Source organism: Oryctolagus cuniculus, chromosome 3, assembly GCF_051225735.1.
Source record: "Oryctolagus cuniculus isolate XC-2025 breed Fujian yellow rabbit chromosome 3, ASM5122573v1, whole genome shotgun sequence".
Taxonomy (NCBI): domain Eukaryota; kingdom Metazoa; phylum Chordata; class Mammalia; order Lagomorpha; family Leporidae; genus Oryctolagus; species Oryctolagus cuniculus.
The window spans coordinates 72,058,939-72,084,576 of NC_142869.1; the positions used below are offsets into that span (position 1 = coordinate 72,058,939).

Sequence of the window (25,638 nt, forward strand, 5' to 3'; positions counted from 1 at the left end):
AGAGCTAAGAGGACAGCCCGTTTCTCCTCGCTGTGCAGGCTGTTCCCTTGGTGTCCATAAGAAGATCAGATGTAGTGCTTATAAGATGAGGTTAGAATTAGAGGAAAGCCACAGCCTAGGGGTTCCAGTCTCCAATATTTTGGCATCTCTTTTAGTGAAACTGAAAAACAAAGCAGAAAATATATGTGATCAGGTTGGGGGTCAAATGAGGTTTAATCCATTGGTCAAGAGAGAAGACACAGACGGGACCCATAAAAATGATTATCAGTATTTGTTCATGTGGAAAAGTCTCTGCCCCTTCGTCATAGTTTTCATCTCTTGCCATCAAATGTTAACCTTATTATCAAGGCAGGAAACCTCAATGAATTGGAATGAAGAACCCAGTGTAAAGGTGTTTATAAAGCAGGATATAAGCTTTAAGGAGCAAGTTATATTTCCCCCGGCCTACACAAGGAAATGGAAGGAAACTGAGAAAAGCCCCATGGCTAGCAATGAGTCATCTACATAGCAGGATGAGCAATTCATATATGTTTGTGTATGTTTTGTTGCACATATGCACAATGGGCTCCCTTCATTCTTCTATCCAGTAAACATGGCTACATACCATTATTGTGCTCAGTTTTGTTTTAGGGATGAAAAGACAAACAAGAGCTACTGTCCCAGCTCCCACCATGCAGTTGTTGACAGGTACTTCTTTATAATTTTAAAAAATAATCCCCACACTACAATAGAGGTAAATACTCTGTAATAAGTAAACACATACAGACTACAATTTTACCTTTCTGAGTTATTGATTTTCTGTTAATTTATTCATTTACCATTTCTATTTTTGTAAAATCAGAGAAAAAATCTATATTTATAAAATGATTTTAATTACATAGCTTTTTTTATTCTTTTACTATTATTGTATCACATAAAATTCTATCACTAAATCAAAAAACCATTACTCAGTGGCAGGTTTTTTAGTTTTTTGCATCATTTAGGCTTAATAACTGCACTTGAGGGTAGTGGCAAGGTAGAGGACAATTTCCTTTAAAGTCACAATCAATGTAAGCCAACAAAATAAAACTATTCAGATCAAATACTTTCTGTTTTTATGTTTATCTGGGATTGAAAACTGGACAAAAATTACTTCATACTGTTTTTGAATATCTTAGGTATTGTTTCCGGTTAGGGAAACCTTTGAGTGTCAGCAGATCACAGAAATTTCCATCATGTGAGGTTGCGGACAGACCCTCCTGTGAGGCAGTAGCTCCTGTAAATGCTGAAGTTGAATGTCACCAGGGAGCAGGAAGAATTCTGTGGATGCTAGCTCGTCTTCACAAGCTCAGAGGTGCACCCTCAGCTGGTGCCACACAGCATCAATATCCAAAACATACAAGTACAGAATCCTAGACCTCTAGTGGTGGGAGAAGTCTTAGAGATCACATACTGCTGAGGTGTTCAGGTACTGATCTCGGACCACCAGAACAGCATAAGGAATAAGTAGCCCACTGAATTGGAATTCTAGTGATGAGACCCAGGAATCTGTATTGGTAATAACTGACCCAAATGAGTGTGTCAGCATCCAGATGTGGGTCCCAGCCACTGTCTAGAACTGCAACAGGACTGATATTCTGCTGTATTACAGTATCTCCAGTTAGCTTGAAACAATATCCTGGATGTTGGCAGGATAAAGGAAAACCCTGTGACCAGGACAAATGACTTTACTACTCATAGTGATAGCAGTAGCCAGAGTCCAGCATTTGCACTGGTTCCCCAATTCAACTGCCAGTTCCCACAGAGTAAGGCAACGAAGACCAGAGGATGCCTTCAAATGAAATGGAGTGCTTATAGGAGAGGAATCTTAACCTTGAAGGGCCTTTTTTATAAAAGATACGTGGGGCAGGAAGCACATCTGCCCTTTCCTTGAGGTGAAGACATGGAGTCTTTATTCCAAGACTGTTTGCTCTACAAGCATTCTTGGAAAAATAAAGTGAAAAAAGGTAGTCAGTGTCTCTGTTCACGTGATGTGCAGAAACATGAGTTATCTCCCCAAAACTAGCTGGACCAGCCCTCTCATTCCAAGGAGGCAGTGACTGAGGCCCACAGAGCTCAAGTGCTCAGTGTGATGTAGCCCACCGATAGCCATGAGGGCTCATCCAAGAACTCCTTCTTTCTATGCCTGTTCTGCTTGTGCTTTCCCTTTGCTTACAAAGTCAAAGCCTATATTACCAACCTAATTTAAATAAAAGCCTGATGTCCTGTCCATTTTAATATAGCTGCAAGCCAAATGGGATCCAGGAAAGCAGCTCAGGCTGGTGATGAAATTATTATTGCCTGATTTCAAGTTCTCTTGTGGCCTGCCCTCAACATTTGCACTTTGTCGTTAATACTCACTCGTTCAATTATTTCATCTCTGACAGCTTACAAACTCTAGGCAACCAATGCCAGGGGAACTGTCTATTCAAGTCCTTTCCCCATTTCTTAACTGGATTGGTGGTTTTATTGTCGATTTTTTTTTTTTGAGTTCTATTCTGGATATTAAGCCTTTGTTGGGTAAGTAGATTGCAAATCTTTTCTTCCATTCTGTCGAATGTCTCTTCACTGCATCAGTTGCTTCCCTACCTGTGTAGAAGTTTCAGAAGTTCAATATAGCCCCATTTGTTTTTAGATTTGCTTTTATTGTGTGCTTTGGAGGTCTAAAAGATCATTGTCTACAACAATGTGTAGTGTTTCTCATAATATTTTCTTCTAGCAATTTCATAGTTTCAAGCCTTTCATTGAAATCTGATCCAGCTTGAGTTGAAATTTACATATAGTGAGAGGTAGGGAGCTAAATTCATTCTTATGCAAACACACATACAAATATATATACATATTTCATTTATCCAATTTTGCCAGCACCACTTATTGAAAAGATTTTTCCCAGTGTATGTTTTGGCACCTTTTTATAAAGGTCAGTTGGCCATACATATGTGGAATAATTTTGGGGTTCTGTATTGTGTTCCATTTATCTATGTGTCAGTTTTTATGCCAGTATCATGATGTTTTAATTACTAAAGCTTTATAGTAGGTTTTGAAATCAGGTACTGTGAGGATTTAATCTTGATTTCTTTCCCCTCAAGATCATTTTGGCTATTCTGGGTCTTGCAAATTTTGGGATCATCCCTCCCCTCCCCCCCCCTTCCCTTCCCTCCCCTCTTCTTCCTTTTCCCTTTCCCTTTCCCTTTCCCTTCCTTTTCTTCCACAGAGTTACACAGAGAGAGGAGAGACACACACAGAGAGAGAGAGGTCTTCCATCCACTGGTTCACTCCCCAGTTGGCTGCAATGGCCGAGCTGTGCCAATCCAAAGGCAGGAACCAGGAGCTTCCTCGGCGTCTCCCACACGGGTGCAGGGACCCAAGTACCTGGGCCATCTTCTACTGCTCTCCCAGGCCACAGCAGAGAGCTGGATTGGAGGTGGAGCAGCTGGGTATTGAACCAGCGCCATATGGGATGCCAGTGCTTCAGGCCAGGGCGTTAACCTACTGCACCACAGCGCCAGCCCCTATATTTTTCTAATTCTGTAAAGAATGTCATTGATAGTTTGATAGAGACTATATTGAATCTAGAGATTGCAGTAGGTAATATGGGCATTTTAACAATATTAATTCTTGGACTGGATTAAGATGGCAGAGTAGAGAGGGAACTTGCTGCTCTAGTCTAGGAGAAAATAGTTTTAAAAAGTGGAAAAAGTGCATTCTCAGGGAAGAGTTAGGTAGAAAACAGCAGAGGAAACTGCAAATTGGAGGGACACAGTGAACCTACCTGGAGGGCGAGGACATGCACAACTCAGTACCCCAGCAGCCAAGAGCCTCCACACCAGCGTTAGAGAGGGAGATGAAACCAGACCGCAGTAGTCTAAACCTCTGGTGAAAAAGCTGCAGGAAGAGCCTAGAGGGAATCTAGCTTGGAGCCTCTTGGGGGATAGTGTACCTGCCAAACTAGAGGAGAGCAAACAAAGTGGGGGCACATTTTCTCTCTCCCCGATCACCCTGCAACAGCATCCTGTAACAAGCTGATAGAGAGCAGGTGCCATATTAGACATATGTAAGAGCTGCGCCAGCTCATGTCCATGCCCAACAGCAGCCAAGCAGAGATTACTGAGTCTGGTAGAGAACAGATAGGAGCTGGGTGCTCGTGACTATGGAGGCTTGTGTGCCAGGACTGTGAAAACACTGAGGCTGCATGGGAGGACTCGGTGCAGCTGGAACTTTGCGCAGTCACTGTGGGAGATTCCATGAAATCAGGGCTCCCTGGTTATCTGGTGAGGGACATTGCTTGGAAATCTAAACTTACACTGAGGACTGCAGAAATCCTTTGTGTTGCCCATGTGGCAGAACGGATGCATACTATACACACTGGGATTAGTGCCCAGGCACTGGTCTCCTTTGAGGAGAAGAGCTCAGCTGAGTTTATGCCAACAGACAAGAACAAACCTCCCCTCAGATAAAAAAAGAAGAAGAAAGAAAAAAAGAGGAGATTTAACCTGAATATGTCACCTCATACACACCCTTCACCCTGGAGCAGTGAACAGAGCTCCTTGGACAGACCCATCATAGACCTCTAGGTATTCCCTGAAAGCAGACACTCCACTAATCCACTCAGACATAGTCCAAAGATAAAAGCCACCACAGAGAAAAAGACCAATGAGCATCTCCACAAATGCCAAATAACAATGCACCAATTCAAGAAACAAGAATAAGGAAGACAACATGACACCCCAAAAGAGCACAACACTTCCATACTAGATTGTGAAGAAGATAAGATTGCAGAAATGCCAGAAATGGAATTTAAAAAATTGATAATAGGGTTACTTAGAAGTAATCAGAAGCAAATACATGAACTAATGAAATCCAAACATGACATTAAAGAAAATTTCTCCCACGAAATTGAGATCTTAAAGAGAAATCAAAATGAAATCTTAGAAACAAAGAATTCAGTAGAACAAATAAAAAATGCAATGCAAAGCCTTAACAACAGAATCAGTGAAGCACAAGAAAGAATATCCAACTTAGAAGACAAAGCATAGGAAATTTTTTTTTTATTTTTTTATTTTTGACAGGCAGAGTGGACAGTGAGAGAGAGAGACAGAGAGAGAAAGGTCTTCCTTTGCCGTTGGTTCACCCTCCAATGGCCGCCGCTGCAGCTGGCGCACCGCGCTGATCCGATGGCAGGAGCCAGGATCCAGGTGCTTTTCCTGGTCTCCCATGGGGTGCAGGGCCCAAGCACCTGGGCCATCCTCCACTGCACTCCCTGGCCATAGCAGAGAGCTGGCCTGGAAGAGGGGCAACCGGGACAGAATCCGGCGCCCCGACCGGGACTAGAACCCGGTGTGCCGGCGCCGCAAGGTGGAGGATTAGCCTATTGAGCCACGGCGCCGGCCTAAAGCATAGGAAATTTTACAGTCAGACCAAACTTGAGAAGAAATTAGAAAACTAAAAAACACTGTTGGGAATCTACAGGATACTATCAAATGACCAAATATACAGGTTCTATGAGTTTCTGAAGGCATGGAAATAAAGGATTGGAAGGCCTTTTTAGTGAAATAATAGCAGAAAATTTTCCCAATTGGGAAAAAGAGAGGGATGTCCAAGTATAGGGAGCACATAGAACTAGTACACATGACCAGAAAATATCTTCACCATGACACATTGTAATCAAACTCTCCACAGTAAAACATAAAGAAAAGATTCTAAAATGTGCAGAAGAGAAACACCAGATTACTTTCAGAGGATCTCCAATTAGATGCACAGTAGAATTCTCATCAGAAACCCTACAGGCTAGGAGAGAATGGCAAGATGTACTGCAAGTCTTAAGAGAAAAGAACTTTCAACCCAGAATATTGCACCCTGAAAAGCTCTCATTTATGAACGAAGGTGAAATAAAGACCTTCCATGACAAACAGAAATGGAAGAATTTTTCACCATACTTCCAGTCCTGCAGATGTTGCCTAAGGATGTGCTGCACAAAGAAACACAAAAACATGGTCATCAATATGGAAGAAGATAAAGGAAGGAAACCTCCCCAAAAAGTACAAAATAAACCCAAAGTAAAGAATAGGAATATTTACGTAAAAATGGCAGAGCAAAGTCGTTACTTCAAGTTGTTATATTCAAGTCACCTTGAATATAAATGGCTTCAACTCATCAGTTAAAAGACACAGACTGGCTGAATGGATTAAAAAACAAAACCCACCTATTTGCAGCCTACAAGAAACACATCTCACCAACAAAGATGCACACAGACTGAAAGTGAAAGAATGGAAGAAGATATTTTGTGCTAACAGAATCCAAAAAAAAAAAAAAAAAAAAAACACCATTGTGGCCATCCTAATATCAGACAATATAGATTTTATCACAAAACCTGTTAAAAGAGGCAAAGGATGCTGTGTAATGATCAAGGGATCAATTCAACAGAAAGATGTAACTATTATAAATGTATATGCACCTAATTACAGGGCACCTGGCTATTTAAAAGAAATGTTAAGGGATTTAAAGGGAGACATAGACTCAAATACAATACTAATAGTGGATTTCAATATGCCACTTTCAGCAATGGACAGATGAAATGGACAGAAAATCTGCAAGGAAACAACAGAGTTAATCGGCACTATACACCAAATGGACCTAACAGATATCTGTAGAACTTTTTATCTTACAGTTGCAGAATACCCATTCTTCTCAACGTGCATGGAACCTTCTCTGGTATTCACCACATGCTAGGATATAAAACAAGTCTCAGCAAATTCAAAAAAATCAAAATCATACAATGTATCTTCTTGGACCACAGTGCAATGAAGCTGGAAATCAGCAACTCAGGAATCTCTAGAACATATGCAAACACGTGGAGACTGAACAACATGCTCCTGAATGAACAGTGGTCATAGAAGAAATAAAAAAAATTACTGGAAAAAAATGAAGATGACAATGCAACATATCAAAACTTAATGGGATACAGTAAAACCAGTGTTAAAAGGAAAGTTTATAGCAATTGGTGCCTGCATCAAGAAATTGGAAAAGCACAAAATAAATGAGCTATCAATGCATCTCAGGATCCCGAAAAACAACAGCAAACCAAGTCTAAACTAGTAGGAGAAAAGAAAGAATTAAAATTGGAGAAGAAGTCAACAAAATTGAATCCAAGATAACAATACAAACTATCAGCAAAATGGGGAAAGCATTGGAAGATGGTCCAAGTCCTTGGGCCCCTGCATCCATGTGGGAAGACCTGAAAGCATCTTTTGGCTCTTGGCTTCGGATCGGCATAGCTCTGGCCATTGCAGCCAATTGGGGAATGAACCAGCAGATGGAAGACCTCTTTATCTCTCTCTTCCTCTCCTTCTTTCTGTGTAACTCTGAATTTCAAATGAATTAATAATAATAATAAGAAGAAGAAGAAGAAGAAGAAGAAGATCAGCAAGACAATTGTTTTTTAAAACAATAAATGAATAAAATTGACACACCATTGACCCAACTAACCAAAAAAAAAATACCCAAATCAATAAAATTAGAGATTAAAAAGTAAATGTAACAGACACCATAGAAATAAAAAGAATCATCTGAAATTACTACAAAGAGTGGTATGCCAATAAGCTGGGAAACCTAGAGGAAATGGATAGATTCCTGAACACATACAACCTACCACGAAGACATAGAAAACCTAAACACACCCATTACAAAGATGGAAATTGAATCAGTAATAAAGACCCTCCCAACAAAGAAAAGCCCAGGACCAGATGGCTTCACTGCTGAATTCTACCATTTAAAGAATTAACTCCAATTCTTCTCAAGTTATTCAAAACAATTTAAAGAGAGGGAATCTTCCCAAATTTTTTCTATAAAGCCAGCATCACCTTAATTCCTAAACCCAGAAAAGATGCAACAGAGAAAGAGAAATGCAGACCAATTTCCCTGATGAACATAGATGCAAAAATCCTCAACAAAATTCTGGCCAATCAAATCCAACAACAAATCACCTGGACCAAATGTGATTTATCCCTGGTATACAGGGATGGTTTAGCATTTGCAAATCAACCAATCAATGTGATACATCACATTAATACACTGAAGAACAAAAACCATATGATTATCTCAATAGATACAGAGAAAACATTTGATAAAATACAACACCCTTCCATGATGAAAAAATTCTAAGCAAATTGGGTATAGAAGGAACATTCCTCAATACAATCAAGGCAGTTTATGACAAACCCACATCCAGTGTCCTGTTGAATGGGGAAAGGTTGGAAGCATTCCTACTGAGATCCAGAACCAGACAAGGATGCCCACTCTCACCATTGCTATTCAACATAGTCCTGGAAGTTTTAGCCAGAGTCATTAGGCAAGAAAAAGAAATCAAAGGGATTCAAATTGAGAAAGAGGGAATCAAACTATCCCTATTTGCAATGACATGATTCTATTATAGGGGATCCAAAAGACTCCACCAAGAGACAGTTGGAACTCATAGAAGAGTTTGGTAAATTAGCAAGATATGAAATCAATACACAGACAATGCCATGGCTTAGAAGGAACTTCTAAGACCAACCCCATTTATAATAGCTACACAAAAAATACTTTGGTATAAATTTAACCAAGGAAGTCAAAGATCCCTACAATGAGGGTTCCAAAACATTAAAGAAAGAAATAGAAGAAGATACCAAAAAATGGAAGAATCTTTCATGTTCATGGATTGGAAGAATCAATATCATCAAAATGTGCATTCCTCTGAAAGCAATTTACAAATTCAATGTGTTACCAGTCAAACTACCAAAGACATTCTTCTCAGATCTAGAAAAAATGTTGCTGAAATTCATATGGAAAAACAGGAGACCTCGAATAGCTAAAGCAATCTTATACAATGAAAACAAAGGCAGAGGCATAACAATACCAGATTTCAGGACATACTACAAAGCAGTTGTTTATATTTCCAAAAAAAAACAGCTTTTTGTTTTATTGATCTTTTATATATTTTAGTTTCAATTTGATTTATTTCTACTCTGATTATTATTTCTTGCCTCCTGATAATTTGGGGTTTGGTTTCTTCTTGCTTCTCTGTCTTTAAGATGCACTGTTAAATTGTTTAGAGATTTTTCTATTTTTTGAATGTAGGTACTTATTGCTATAAACTTCCCCTATTACTGCTTTGTATTCTACAGATTTTGATATGTTGTATTTTTTTCAAGAAATTTTTAAATTTCTTCAATGACCCATTTATCATTCAAGAGCATGTCGTTCATTTTCCATTATTTTTCAATTTCTGTTGTTGTTCTTATTGATTTCTAGTTTTATTCCTTTGTGATCTAAGAAGAAACATAATATAATTTTAATTTTAATAATTTAATGATACTTGATTTGTAGGTGAATATGTGGTCTATCTTCAAAAATGTTCCATGTGCTGACAAGAATAACGTGTACTCAGCAGTTATTGTATGAAGTGTTCTGTAAATGTCTGCTAGGTCCTTTTGTTCACATAGTGTGGTTCAGTTCTGATGTATCCTTGTTGATTTTCTGTCTGAATGATCCATCGATGACAGTGGGATATTGAAGTCACCCATTATAATTATGTGGAGTCTATTTCTCCCTGTTAAATCTAACAAGAGTTGTTTTTATAATTGGGTAGTCTAGTGTTGGGTACAAATATAATTATGATTATTATATCTTACTGCTGAATCAATCCTCTTATCAATATATTATTTGTCACTTTTTTATAGTTCTGTATTTGAAGTCTGTTTTATCTGATATGAGTATGGCTACTCCAGCTCATATGTGGTTTCAATTTCATGGTAAATCCTTTTATAGCCCCTCACTTTCAGTCTATGTATATCTTTACCTGTGCAATGAGTTTCCTGTAGGCAGCATATATTTGGATCTTGTCATTTTATCCATTTGGCCCATCTTTATCTTTTGACTGGAGAATTGAATCCATTTATACTAAACATTAATATTGATAAATAAGAACTATTGTCCTTTAGTTGATTGATTACTGATTTACATGTTTTCTGTTTGTTTCTGCCTCTTATTAATTCTTTGTGCTTTCATACTTTTTGTCGTAAGTTTGAATTCTCTTCTCTTTTGTGTATGTGCTCTGTTAGTGAATTGTATACCTCCATGTGTTTTCATGATGCTTGCTTCTAATGTAGTATTCCCTTCAGAATTTCTTTTAAGGTTTATCTGATGGTGATGAATTCTCTCAGTTTTTGTTTGTTTGGGAAATACTTTATTTCTCCTTCACTTTTTAAGGGGAGCTTCACTGGATTTAATATTAGAATTTTTTTCTTTCGAAACCTTGATATATCACCCCCACCTGTTCTTACTGATAAGGTTTCTGCTGTTAGTTGATATTTTTCTCTTACATTTTTTAAGATTCTCACCTTGTCCTTAACTTTTGACAATTTGACTATAATATGCCTTGGAGAAGATCTTTTCTTTCTTCTTTTTTTCTTTTCTTTCTTTTATTTTCATTTTTCTTTATTTCTGTTTGGTTGCATCCTGTCAGGGTCTATTGAATTTCCTGTGTTTGGATGTCTATAGCTCTCTCAAGACTTAGAAAATTTTTAAATGAAACTTCATTCAATAGGTTCTCAAGGATTTTTCCTTCTCTTCCCCTCCAGTTTTCATTATAATGTATTTTTTCACCTAATTGTATCCTGTATGTGTTGTAGGCTTTCTCCATTCTTTTTCATTCTTTTCCTTTATTTTGGTCTGACTGGGTTATTTCAAAAGTCATCTTCAAGATCAGACATTTTTTCTTCTTGGTGTGTTCTATTGCAAGCTCTCAACTGAAGTGGATGTGGGCTTCCAAAAGTGTGTGTCTTAACTCTCCAGACAGTTCAGTGTCAATCACACTGGAGTTTGCGATGGCCATGTTCTTGGTGAGTGGGACACAGAGAAGGCTTTCTCCTTGCCCCCACGGCTAAGCCTGAATCATGCTGGGGCTTGTGGCTCCAATAACTGTGGCCCTGGAACTGTGTTATGTGGATGAGAATTTTTCCAGTGCCTGCTGGGTGGGTGTGGGTGATGCTGGAATTTATAGCATCAAAAGTCCTAGTCCCAGAAATGCCGGATATAAAAGGGACCTTGCCCTGGTCCCATGGGATGAATACAGGTTATGCTGAGGATTGTGCATAGGCAAACATGGGCCTGGACAGTGGAATGCAGGTAATATTTCCCCTATGTCCTACAAGGTGGGACCAGTGGCTCTAAGGAATATAGTACCAATAGTCATAGTCATGGAGCTGTACCTTGTCCAGGTCTCATGAGAAAGCATAGGTTATGCTAGAGACTGTTCACTTGTTGTGCAAACCTCAACCAGTGTGATGCAGTTAAGGCCTTCCTCGGGTGCCATGGGTGAGCACCAGTGTCTCTGAGACTTACTCACAGACCCAGGCTGCAGGATACAATGAGTTTCTTATACAGAGTCCTTGGAAATAAACTCAGGTGGAATATAACTAACAAGCACAGTCCTGAGACTGTAGGACTCAGAAGGTAACTTACCAAAATACCAGGCATTGATCACATGTTATACTGGTGACTCTGCTCTAGCAGATGCAGGCCTGAAGCAAACAAATGAAGATAGGGCCCTCTAGGTCCCACCAGTAAGTGAGTTACTCCAGCGATTGTAGCACCAACAGCCAGTCGCAGAGCTTCAGTACACACAGCAGACCTGGTTCCCACAGGGTATGAAAGGGTGGTGCTGGGGATGTGCCCTGGCTAAGAGATGCAAAGGGGACTTCCTCTGGGCTGTTGTATTGGCTGCTGCTGGCACTGAGCCCCCAAACCAGGAGATCTTCTCACAATCAGAGGGAGCAATCATAGCTCTAGGGGCTTGTGCCCAGTAGTTCTGCAGCTGTGGGATCCAAAGGGTCCTGCTGTCTGCCCTATGAAGTGCCCTGCCTCTGGCTCTGGCTGTGGGGCTTCTGGCTGTGACCCGGATACTTGCTGTCCCCTAAAACAGAATGGAGTTTAGCAGAGGCTGTGGGACTTCAGTTTCAGCCCAGGGCTGTGGGGACACAGAGGCAATGCAGGTTCCTTTTGTGGAACAAAGCAGTTGCTGTGACCCCAGTCAGTTTTCTAGACTGGATTTAAAGCCAGTGAAGATCATGGAATTCTTCTGCAGTCAGGGCTGCCAGTCAGAGGCAGTGGTTACCTTTTTTGAGCAAGATGGTATCCCTCAGTCAGGGAACTGGGGTAGGAGCCATGGTGGCTTTGCCCCACTCTCTTGGCTGACTTTCGGAGTCTGTGCTGTTTGGAGTTCCCATAACTTCTTTACTGAAACTTTCCCGCAGTCAACCTCCTTTGTTGTTTAAAGTGGCAAAGTTCAGTGAGGAGCCTGTCTGTTCAGTTCTCTTGGTTGGACTGCTCTAATTATCACCAATTTACTATAGATTTTGAGTATATTTTAATAGAGAAAGTGAAAAAATCAATACAAATTTAAGCCTCAAAAATCTTTCTGAAACAGAGTGAGTAATACATCTAACAAATTATTGAATAAATGGGCTGAAATATGAAGGCCTGAGTAACAGCAGTAGCAAGTAAAAATGATGGCAAAAGCTATAGCATTCATGGGGCTGGCACTGTGGCACAGTAGGTTAATCTGCCTGCGGCACCAGCATCCCATATGGGCTCCCGTTCAGTCCCAGCTGTTCCACTTCTGATTCAGCCCCCTGCTATGGCCTGAGAAAGCTGTAGAAGATGGACCAAGTGCTTGGAAACCTGTTCCCATGTGGGAGACCTGGAAGAAGCTCCTGGCTTTGGATCGGCCCAACTCTGGCCATTGTGCACATTTGGGGAGTGAACCAGTGGATGGAAGATCTTTCTCTCTGTCTGTAATTCTGCCTCTCAAATAAATAAATAAAATCTTTTAAAAAAATCTATAGGGTTCTATAAACAATACTTGCCTTTAGGGGAATAAAAACTTGCTATCTCTGACACTTTAATGGCAACTACAGAGATCAGAATAAGGCAATGCTGACTAATTTTCACTCCTTGAGAAGGAAAGGTGAAATTTAGAAATCCAATGAAACACCACTTACTTCTGGGCACTAATTAAGGAAGATCTTACTAAAAACATTTAAATGATAGTTGTTGACACAAACTAATAAATATTGTAAATTATTTTGTCTTATTTTAGATATCCTGGCCTGCTTCAGAGTAGTAGCCAGTTACTGCTTTACAGAAGATTGACATTTATGTTGAAAAACCATATCTTGAAAATTTTGCAGATCCTCACATATATAAATACAGCTATAGTAAAGATCCAGCATCCTTATTACTTCCTGATAGTTTATACTTTCATGAAGTAAGAAGAACCACAAACTCACTTTCAGATGAGTAATCCTATAGATTCATTCTTGTCCTAGTCACAGCATGGTCTCAGTATTTCAAATTGATTCCTTAAAAAAATACAAATCACTGCATCTTGTAGATTACTCACAGACTACTCATAACCAATCCATGATTCTCAACTCTGTGAATGCCAGATGGTCTGCTGCATAATAAAACAGCTCGTGCAGGATGTGTACTGTGGATGACCAATGTATTGCTCTCTCCTCTCAAGGACAAGGACCTGCCTGCGGAAGACATTGAACCTGCCTCAGTCAGAAGGATTATGAAACTCAATGCTCCAGAATGGCCCTACATGCTGCTTGGATCTATGGGTGCCGCTGTTAATGGGGCAGTCACACCCCTCTATGCCTTCTTGTTCAGCCAGATTCTTGGGGTAAGCAAGAAACTGGACAAGATTTATTCTTCTCATACTTTTCACATTTGTATCAGTTAATATTATTGTTTTTGAGGGTCTGCTCATTGTTTTTAATATATTTAGCTCTTTTTTGTTAGCCCTTTTTACTAATCTTTAAAGGATGAAAAATTCCTGGGGTCTCCATTACATGGAAGGTAAGAAGGTAGAGTTGAGTGTTTTTGTTTGGACTGCAACTTTCAGCCATCAGGCCTGTAAAAATGATACTGTTGCTGCAGATTTAATGTTGGAAAAAGACAATTTACCTATATGCAAGCCAAATCAGAATGCAAAGCTGGTTTGTTGAATAATGCAAAAGGATTTTAGGGACAATTTTGATCTTGTGGAACAGCTGAGGTACATTTGACTTATAATAGCAGGTGTGAGTGCATGATGTACAAAATGCTCTAGTCTCCTGACTGCACCATTGAAATGGGGACATGGAGAGGAAGAGAGAAAGGAAAAAGAGAAGTGAAATAAGGCAAGGATAAACAATAAGCTTGTTTCCATTTTTTTCACTTCCAAGGCGTTTTAATATTCTCCATCTGACTTTATGGCTGTGACAACTGCAAACATTTGTTAGGTACTACCTAAGCACTTTATGTATAACAGTTCATTTAAGTTTCCTAATAACCATCAGAGGTAGCTATTCTTATTATTTTCATTTTACAAAGGAGCAAGTGAAGGCACAGGGAACTTAGGATGACCAGGGGGAGCCGGGATACAAGCCCAGTCAGTGTGACTGTAGAGAGAGGTCCAAATAAAGCCTTTTGATTTCAAAATTAATTATCAAAATGCACTCATGATTTCTTAGCGGAAATTTACACATATACACACACACATACACACCCATACACACAAACCCTGTAAGTTCAACAAGTCAGGAAACCTTGAAACTAAAGAACTTTTTCACTTATTCAAGCTGATAGAGCCATTAGGTGATGAAGCCTGGACTAGTTCCCAGGTTTTCTGAATCCTATCCTAAAGAGCCTACTAGTGCGTCATACCATCAGAGTTTAATAACAATAAAACTTAGGTTTCCTCTTCTTTTTATCTCCCTTGTCATCTCTCTAGTAGAGATCCTGATCAGGAAAATGCTCCACAAGCATGAGTTGTACAGAAAAACATAAGTAACCCACAAACAGAAGTAAGCCAGTTGTGCCTGGAGAGCTGCAGGCACTTCTTTAATTTTTATACTGCCCTGTAAGGGAAGAAATCACATTAATTTTAGGGAACTTCAGGAGGTAGGAAATTGGGAACACAGGAACCTTCAACACCAATTAATTGAATTTCTGGTTGTGTAGTGTCACAATATTTTGTTAAAAATTGTTTATTAAATGTATTTTTGGCCGGCACAAAGCTCAATAGGCTAATCCTCCGCCTGCAGCACCAGCACCCCAGGTTCTAGTCCTGCTCGGCATGCCGGATTCTTTCCCATTTGCCCCTCTTCCAGGCCAGCTCTCTGCTGTGGCCCCGGGAGTGCAGTGGAGGATGGCCCAAGTGCTTGGGCGCTGCACCCGCATGGGAGACCAGGAGGAAGCACCTGGCTCCTGCCTTCGGATCAGCACAGTGCGCCGGCCGCAGCGGCCATTGTGGGGTGAACCAACGGCAAAGGAAGACCTTTCTCTCTGTCTCTCTCTCTCTCTCACTGTCCACTCTGCCTGTCAAAAATTTTTTTAAAAAATAAATGTATTTTCATTTATTGGAAAGGAAAGAGAGAGATAGAAATCTTCCATTGGTGGTTCACTACCCAAATGCAGAGAGAAAGAGAGCGAGAGAGCGAGAGCGAGAGAGAGGGAGAGCTCTTCCGTCAGTGGTTCACTCCTTAAATGCCCATAACAGCCAGTGCTGGGCCATGCTGAACCAAGGAGGTTGGAACTCCATTCAGGTCTCTCACATGGGTGTCAAGGACCCAAATACTTAATCCATCACCTGCTGTCTCCCAGGGTGTGCATTAGTAGCAAACTGAGTTAGAAGAAGAGCTAGGACTTGAACCAGGATGCAGGGGTCCCAAGAGGTAGCTTTTTTCCCCAAGTGGCATCTTAACTGTTACACCAAATGCATACCCCTGCAAATCTGATAAATAGTGAGCTTTTATTCCCAGTAAGTACAACAACCAACATCAAAGGAATGTTCTTTTTTCACATTTTAAAAACTCATTTATTTGAGAGAGAGAGAAGAAGATGTTATTTTATTGGTTCAGTAGACAGTGATTGTCTCCTCTGGAAACCTTGCTGGGGACAGGAATCATTCAGTTTTGATTCTTTCCCCTGGTGGAGTTTCCAGTCTATGAGGAAGACAAACATTAAACAGAAAAATCCACTCTTTGTTCAACAAGTATTTGTTGGGCACTTACTGTTTACCAGACACTGTTGCTGGTTTAGGAGGTAGAGTTGGGAATAAGAAAACCAAGACTGTTCTCTGCTGCCCTGAGACCGTCCTTCTAGTAGGGAGAGGCTGCAGAAATGCAACCCATTGAGCAAAGGTGTAGGTGTAGAAGGTAGAGTAGATCCAGGCTTGTGCTGTGAATGTTTGCTTTTCAAAGAAATCCAGGGTGTCAGCTTCTTTGCTGATTATTTCCTTCTGTCTTATGAAAATACTCAGTCAGCTCCACCCACGTCATGGGTAGGAGCTTCTGTGGAAAGAGTTTGGCGTTCCCCTCAGCAGACCTGACTTTCTGAAACTGGCTCTGCTGGCTACTGACCACATACTGCATGCTCTGGTGTCACATCATGTCACTTTTCTAGACCTCAGTCTCCTCAACCATAAAATGAAGGATTGACAGAGATGCTCTCTAAGATCCAATCCGTACCTAGTGGTTCAGGAAATGGCCAAGCTAGAAGAAAACAGCAATTAGTAACTCCTGCCTTCAGCTTGACCACCACTCAGTAACTAATGGAGAGAATATTGTCTATGGTTCTTCTGGTCCAAACCAGAAATTCTAGCATGGACTTTCACCTGCAATGGAGCTGTCAATGTCAACGCATCATTGACATTCTCACAGGGTTGTATTGTCTACTCTCAAACTAAACAGTTTTGTGGCTTTTAACATTAGCCAAATATATTCTGTTAACACCGAAAAAGTGGGTAGTACCAGAACCTAAGGAGCAAGCATTAGAAGCTGAGAAATAGGGATTTGCTTACCCAATAATAACTACAGGCTGAATGAACTCCAGCAAACGGCTTAATGTTTTGAACTTTAGTTTTCCATCCATAAAATGAAAGTTAAATAGGCTAATCTGAAGTTCTGGAGTCCATGGTTATAATATTTGACTTTTGAGAAGAATGGAAATTGTGGCATTAGAGTTTGGGGTTTCACGATATTTGTATAGTGATTTAAAAACCAAACCAAAAATATCTTTAAATTCCTGAATTTGTGAACTATGTAAAGTAAACTTGTGAGTGATATCATCATGGGAAGAAGTAATGTGCAGCCGGCGCCGCAGCTCAATAGGCTAATCCTCTGCCTGCAGCGCCAGCACCCCGGATTCTAGTCCCTGTCTGGGTGCTGGATTCTTCTTCTTCTTTTTTTTTTTTTTTTTTTTTTTGACAGGCAGAGTGGACAGTGAGAGAGAGAGACAGAGAAAAAGGTCTTCCTTTTGCCGTTGGTTCACCCTCCAATGGCCGCCGCAGCTGGCGCACTGCGCTGATCCAAAGGCAGGAGCCAGGTGCTTCTCCTGGTCTCCCATGGGGTGCAGGGCCCAAGCACTTGGGCCATCCTCCACTGCCTTCCCGGGCCACAGCAGAGAGCTGGCCTGGAAGAGGGGCAATTGGGAAAGAATCCGGTGCCCTGACCGGGACTAGAACCCGGTGTGCCGGCGCCGCTAGGCGGAGGATTAGCCTAGTGAGCCGCAGCACCGGCCAAGGATACTGGATTCTGTCCTGGTTGCTCCTCTTCAGTCCAGCTCTCTGTTGTGGCCCGGGAGTACAGTGGAGGATGGCCCAAGTCCTTGGTCCCTGTACCCTCATGGGAGACCAGGGAGGCACCTGGCTCCTGGCTTCAGATCAGCGGCCATTGTGGGGTGAACCAACGGAAAAGGAAGACCTTTCTCTCTGTCTCTCTCTCTCACTGTCCACTCTGCCTGTCAAAAAAAAAAAAAAAAAAAAGAAGAAGAAGAAGAAGTAATGTGCTGTTTTCCAAGCCCATTTGCACCTGTATTAATAACTAAAAGGCCCTTGAAACGGTCTTAGATGTGGAAAAACCTCATTAATTCCAAGCCTTTTCTTCTACTTCAGAAGTTATGATAATTGAACTGATTACTTTTATTTACTTCATAAAATAGGATTTGTCATTGGAGTAGTACACATTGCTTTCAGGGAGATTTATTTAGCATTCAGTGCTTATTGAATAAATGTTTTTCTTTGAGCAACTCTTTATTGACCTAGTTCTAGTTATTCAAATTAATTGAAAACAATAAATAAGAATTTATCCTGCAGCTCCCCATCATTTAAGATGAATTAGGAAGATTTTGTTGTTCCTAAAATCCATTTCACTGTCATTGGAACTTGTCCATTCCATTTTCTTACCGCAACAGCTTGGTTCTCAATGTTACCTGAGCAAATACCTGCAAGTTCAGAATGGACTTATGAATACTGTTTGCTACTCACTGTAGACTTTAAAAACCTCACTCACAATCTCCATAATTTAGGGACAGGAATGTTTTCCATCTCTGGTTATTCAGAGGCAAAAGCCTTAGTCTCAGAAGGCCATGATTTTTTTTCTTTCTCAAACCAATTCCAGTCAATCCCTTGATAGCTAATTGCCTTCTTAATGATGATTTTATTTTTATATAACAAATAGTTTATTCATAAACTACTTTATATATTTGTGTGTGTATGTATATATACATATATACACACTAATAACAGGCAAGATACCTAATTGTGGAAATCATCTTTCTTGCATCCCAGTTAACATTCTCATATTCTCAAGTTCCTTCATTCATTTCTCCTACCTATCTTTCCCACTTTCTCTTCTTTCCCTTCCTTCCTTTTTTCTCTGCCTTATTACTTTAATGATTGACATCATTTCATCATCTCTTTTATCTGTATCAAAGCAATGGCTGAATCTGAGCAAAGAAACAACACAAAAATTCTGTAGGTTCTCACCACTAGTTTTCATTCACCAGGCTTCCTGCTCCATAGGAGATTAAGGTATATCATCATAATATTCACAGCTGACTTTGTTTTAATAAGTACTGTGTTTAAAGTGAAACCATTTTTTATTTTTTTTATTTTAGATCAGTTTCAGGTTCACAGGAAAGTTTGGAGATTTCCTGTGTACCCTCTGCCTTCCTCCATATTATAAACATGCCTCATCTGGGGGTATAGTTATCAAAGTCAATGAACCATGTTGACACACCATGATGTCCACAAGTCCACAGTTTATACTAGGTTTCACTGTTGGTCTATGTTCTGTGGGTTTGGACAAACATGTAATGGTGAAAAAAGAAAAATTTAATTTAAACATGTACATTTATTTTGTAATTATTTATATTAATGAAGTCTCTTTCTTACTTACTATCTTTCAAAGACTTTTTCACTACCTGACAAAGAAGAGCAGAGGTCACAGATTAATGGTATATGCCTACTTTTTGTAACATTGGGCTGTGTATCCTTTTTCACCCAGTTTCTGCAGGTAAGAAATGTTGTCTTTTAGTAAGTGATTGAGCTATTTCCAGTGCTTTTCATATTAAAATGTCTCTAAAAATTCCTTCTTTTGTTTTAGGGTTACACTTTTGCCAAGTCTGGAGAGCTCCTCACAAAAAGGCTACGTAAATTTGGTTTTAGGGCAATGTTAGGGCAAGACATTGGCTGGTTTGATGACCTCAGAAATAGCCCTGGAGCACTGACAACAAGACTTGCTACAGATGCTTCCCAAGTTCAAGGGGTAAGCTGTGGAGGTAACTGTTTGAGCTGCTGAAACAAAACACCTTAGACTGGGTGATGGATAACAGAAACTTATTTCTCACAGTTCTGTTGATTGGGAAGTTCAAGGTCAGGGCACCAGCAGATTCAGTGTCTGGAGAGGGCTTGCTCTGTCTTCTTCAAGGATGGCGACTTCCTGCTCTGTCCCCGCTTAGTGGGGACATAGCAGTGGTGGTAGAGTACTCGTGGAAAAAAAAACTCAATGGGTTGATAGTGCTATACTGCAATACTGTCAATCCAAAAATATTAAAAACGGTATGGGACAATTTCCAGTGACCTGAAATCCTTTTAAAAGAAAATCCCTAGGCCGGCGCCGCGGCTCACTAGGCTAATCCTCCGCCTAGTGGCGCCAGCACACCGGGTTCTAGTCCTGGTCGGGGCGCCGGATTCTGTCCCGGTTGCCCCTCTTCCAGGCCAGCTCTCTGCTGTGGCCAGGGAGTGCAGTGGAGGATGGCCCAGGTGCTTGGGCCCTGCACCCCATGGGAGACCAGGAAAAGCACCTGGCTCCTGGCTCCTACCATCGGATCAGCGCGGTGCGCCGGCCGCGGCAGCCATTGGAGGGTGAACCAACGGCAAAGGAAGACCTTTCTCTCTGTCTCTCTCTCTCACTGTCCTCTCTGCCTGTCAAAAAAAAAAAAAAAAAAAAAAATCCCTGTAGATATTTCACTTTCAATCCTACACCTTCACAGTAAGTATATGTGTTCCTCACAGACTTAGGGTCAATCTCTACTTATTGCTTTACAGCCTTTCTTTTTCCCCCTAAAATTTCTGATGTGAGCATGTATCCATCAATATATCTTCTTCTACGAAAACATTTTCAATGATAGTGTAACGTCATTTTAACATACTGTCGTTTCTTAAAGAATTCTTGATAGGTTCCTTTTTGTCTTTTCCTCCTTACAAACAATTTTGTGTTACTTTAATTTTTTTCTAGAGCTGGTATTGTGGCATAGCAGGTTAAGCTGCCTCCTGCAAAACCAGCATCTCATTTGGGTACTGGTTCATGTCCCGGCTGCTCCACTTCTGATCCAGCTTCGTGCTCATGTGCCTGGGAAAGCACATGAAGATGGCCCAAGTCCTTAGGCCCCTGCCACCAACGTGGAAGACCTAGAAGAAGCTTCTGGGTCCTGGCTTTGGCCTGGCCCAACTGTGGCTGTTGTGGCCATTTGGGAAGTGAACCAGTAGATGGAAGATCTCTCTTTCTCTCTAACTCTGCCTTTCAAATAAGTAAATAAATATTTTAAAAGATTTTCTTTATTTTTTTCTTTTTTTGAAAGGCAGAGAAATAGATGGAGAGAGATCTTACATCTGCTGCTTCATTCCCCAGATGTCCACAATAGCCAGGGCTGGGCCAGATTGAACGTAGGAGCTCAGAAATCTATCCATGCCTCCCACATGGATAGCAGGACCCCAAATACTTGAGCCATCATCTGCTGCCTGCCATGGTGCATAATAGCAGGAAACTGGATTTGAAGCGGTGGAGCCAGGACTTGAACCAAGTACTCTGATGTGAGGTGCTGGCATCTCAAACAGTGACTTAATCACTGTGCCACATACCTGCCCAAATTTATTTATTTATTTTGTTTTTTTTTTTATTTATTATTTTATTTGAAAGAGTTACAGAGAGACAGAGACAGAGAGAGAGAAGGAGAAAGAGAGAGAGACAGACAGGTCTTTCATCCGCTGGCTCATTCCCCAAATGACTGCCACGGCCAGAGCCAAGCTGATCCAAAACCAGGAGCCAGGAGCTTCTGCCAGGTCTCCCAAATGGGTGCAGGGGCCCAAGCACTTGGACAATCTGCTGCTGCTTTCCCAGGCTATAGCAGAGAGCTGAATCAGAAGTAGAGCAGGCAAGACTGGACCTGGCACCCATATGGCATGCCAACACTGCAGGCAGCAGCTTTACCCACTAAGCCACAGCTCCGGCCCCCCACATTCATATTAGTTTAAAAATAAAACTTGCCATATCATTTATTACTTCCTTAGTTCTCAAAATTCAGTCACTAGATTACAATGTATAATAATTGTGAAGGATTTTGATATGCATTGTCTCCCTGTTAAAGGAAATTTGGTAGCAGTTTCACTCATCGTTTGACTATTCCAGTGCCTATTTTCCCCACTCTTGAACTTAAGCTAAATAAGTAAACCATTACTTTTTTTTGTTGATGCGTGCTTCTTGTTTTAGCTTACTCATTAATTTTTATTTTTTCAATTGACACAATAATTGTACACATTTTTGGGATATCATGTGATGTGTCAAAATATAAATATATCAGCCGGTGCCGCAGCTCACTAGGCTAATCTTCCACCTTGCGGTGCCAACACACCGGGTTCTAGTCCCGGTCGGGGCGCCGGATTCTGTCCTGGTTGCCCCTCTTCCAGGCCAGCTCTCTGCTGTGGCCCGGGAAGGCAGTGGAGGATGACCCAAGTGCTTGGGCCCTGCACCCCATGGGAGACCAGGAGAAGCACCTGGCTCCTGGCTTCAGATCAGCACGGGCTGCAGCGCACCAGCCGTGGTGGCCATTAGAGGGTGAACCAACGGAAAAGGAAGACCTTTCTCTCTGTCTCTCTCTCTCTCACTGTCCACTCTGCCTGTCAAAAAAATAAAAAAAATTGTTTTAAATAATAAAAAATATAAACATATAATGTAATGTTCAGATTAAGCATATCTATCTCTTCAAGCATGTATTATGTATCTGAGACAATGATTATAATCACCCATGATTACCCTATTGTGCAATTGAACATTGCAACTTATTTCTCCTATCTCCTATGGCTTACCCATGGACAAATGTTTCCTCATCCCTCCCTCTCCCTCTCATCCTCTCTCCGATATCTGGCAATTACTACCTTACTCTCAACTTCTGTAAGAGTGCAAACTAGGGGCTGGTACTGTGGCATAGTAGGTAAAGCCACTGCCTGCAGCACTGGCATCCCATATGGAAGATGGCCCAAGTGCTTGGGCCCCTGTACCCATGTGGGAGACCCAGATGAAGCTCCTGGCTCCTGGCTTTGGACTGGTCCAGCACTAACCATTCCAGCCATTTGGAGAGTAAACCAGCAGACAAAAGATTTCCCTCCATCTCTCTCCCTCCCTCCCTCCCTGCTCTCTCTCCCTCTCTCCCTGTCTCCCTTTGCTTCTCCCTCTCCATCTCTGTAATGCTGCCTTTCAAGTAAATAAAGAAATCTTTAGGCCGGCATCGTGGCTCACTAGGCTAATCCTCTGCCTGCAGCACCGGCAAACTGGTTTCTAGTCCCGGTTGGGGCATTGGATTCTGTCCCGGTTGCTCCTCTTCCAGTCCAGCTCTCTGCTGTGGCCCAGGAAGGCAGTGGAGGATGGCTCAGGTGCTTGGGCCCTGCACCTGCATGGAAGACCAGGAGGAAGCACCTGGCTCCTGGCTTCGGATCGGTGCGGCACGCCGGCCATAGTGGCCATTTGGGGGGTGAACCAATGGAAAGAAGACCTTTCTCTCTGTCCCTCTCTCTCACTGTCTAATTCTGCCTGTCAAAAAAAAAAAAAAAAAGAAAGAAAGAAAGAGAGAAAGAAAAAAATAGAAACAAATCTTTAAAAAGAAATGAAAGAAAGACTACATGGTGTCCTTCAGCCTGCAAGAAGCTTCTAAAGGAGAAATATGTAATTATCTTTTTTTTTAAAGATTTATTTATTTATTTGAAAGTCAGAGTTAGGAGCCCAAGCACTTGGCCATCTTCTTCTGCTTTCCCAGGCCGCAGCAGAGCTGCATCAGAAGAGGAGCAGCTGGGACATGACTCGGCACCCATATGAGATGCCACTACCAAAGGCAGAGGCTTAGCCTACTACTACCCCACGGCGCCAGTCCCAATATTTTTGTTTTTTAAAAAGTACCTTCTTTGTAAAAAAAAAAAAAAAAAAAAAAAGGAGATTGCTAACCAAGGTCAAATTTATCTTAATATTGATGTAAGTAGATATGTGGCTTTGGTTTCTTCGAATGAGATAGAAAATATTTCAACAATATTTGTTGAATATAACAGATTCATTTCCCACTGTTTGAAATCCTCCTTCCCATCTTGAATACCAACTTTCCATACACATTGGAGCTATTTGGGAATTCTGTGTTTTCATTCATTGATCAATCTATGCTAAAACTCTCCATTTTAATTATAACATGATAAATTTTAAATATCTTGTAATGAAGATCCTTGTACACAGTTTTTCCCCTTCAAAATTCTTTTATCAATTCCTGGATATTAATTCTTAAAATGTACTAATGTACTTGGAAATTTTTTGACTACTTCAAAAAATTCATTTCTGGTTGAAACAACACACATGTACACAATGATTGCTATTGTAGGGAATATATAAATCTACAAGACTTTCAATTTTTTTAAGATTTTCTTTATTTATTTGAAAGGTAGTTACAGACAGAGAGAGTGAGAGACAGAGAGAAAGGTCTTTCATCTGCTGGTTCACTCCCCAAAAGGCTGGAACGGCCGGAGCTGGGCTGATCCAAGGCCAGGAGCCAGGAGCTTCTTCCAGGTCTCCTACATGGGTGCAGAACCCAAATACTTGAGCCATCTTCTACTGCTTTCCCAGGCCATAACAGAGAGCTGGATGGAAAGAGGAGCATCCAGGACATGAACTGGCGCCCAAATGAGATTCTGACACTGCAGGCAGAGACTTATCCCACTATGCCACAGCACCGGCCCTGACTTTCTTTTTAAAGATGTATTTTATTTATTTGAAAGGCACAGTTATGGGGTGGGGGTGGGGGAGACAGAGAGAAGAGAGAAGAGAGAAGAGAGAGAGAGAGAGAGAGAGAGATATCTCATCTACTGGTTCACTCCTCAAATGCCCATAACAGCCAGAGCAGGACCAGGCCAAAGCTGTAAGCTTCTTCTTGGTCTCCCACATGGGTACAAGAGCCCAACCACTTGAGCCATCTTCCATTGTTTCCCAGGTGCATTAGCAAGGAGCTGGATTGGAAGTGGAGCAGCCAGGATATGAACCGGCCCATATAGGATGCTGGCATCATAGGTGGCAGCTTTACCCACTGTACCACAATGCCCACTACTTTATACAGCATACACCAAACATTAGTCACATCTGCATAGCTGTAACTGAAATAAAGAAGACTTGGAACCATAAAATACTTCTGATTAGAATTTATAATACTTACCACAGTGGTCCACCTCCACTTATATTGGGGGCTGAATCCATTTTTTCCATCTGAATTGACTGAACACATTTATGTTAAGGTAACATGTAACTTCGTACCAATTAACAGGCTAACTTCAATAAAATCAAAATAATATTCTGTAATAGTCTTGTATCAACTTTAAAAATATAATTCTGGGTAGACAGAAGGTATCTGTCTTTCCCCCTCTCTCTGTTACTCTGCCTTTCAAATAAATGAATGAATTTATGCATATAACTAAAGAGGAAACATTCATCTTCACTGATAATAATGGCCCAAGCCCAGTGCTGTGGTATTTTTCAAACAACCCAAACACATATGTGCCTGAGACACATGTAGACCATGCTTAGGACTGCATTAATCTCAGATGTGCTGCTGTGGCTCTGACATCTGTAAAATGAAGTTAGTCAATAGCTGAGCTTCTGAGAAGCTATGAATAAAGTAGGCTTTTATTAATCCAGTTTTCAGTTATATTAGGGGATATCATTATTTAAAAGAACTTGACTTTTTAAACAAAGAACTACCATACAACCCATCAATTCCACTCCTAGGCCCAAATCCAAAAGAATAGAAAGCAGAGGCATGAATAGGTATTTGCACACCAGTGCATATAGCAACATTATTCATAAAATAGCCAAAAGATGGGGGAAAAAGAAACAGGTATCCATCAATGGATGTATAAATAAAATGTGATATAAACATACAATGGAACATAGTCAGCCTTAAAAAAGAATGAAATGCTGACATACTACAGTGAAAATGAACTTTTCATTGAAA

At 40.9% G+C, this 25,638-nt stretch overlaps 1 protein-coding gene across 3 annotated transcripts in view; it reads left to right on the forward strand.

Moving 5' to 3' along the window:
* ABCB11 (ATP binding cassette subfamily B member 11) overlaps window positions 1–25,638 on the forward strand; it is a 110,744-nt gene that overhangs the window by 68,345 nt on the left and 16,761 nt on the right. For all 3 annotated transcript variants that reach the window (XM_008258414.5, XM_089327898.1, NM_001082083.1), the window contains 3 exon segments: window positions 13,580–13,741; window positions 19,293–19,397; window positions 19,488–19,649. In XM_008258414.5, coding sequence (XP_008256636.3) covers window positions 13,580–13,741; window positions 19,293–19,397; window positions 19,488–19,649 — 429 coding nt within the window.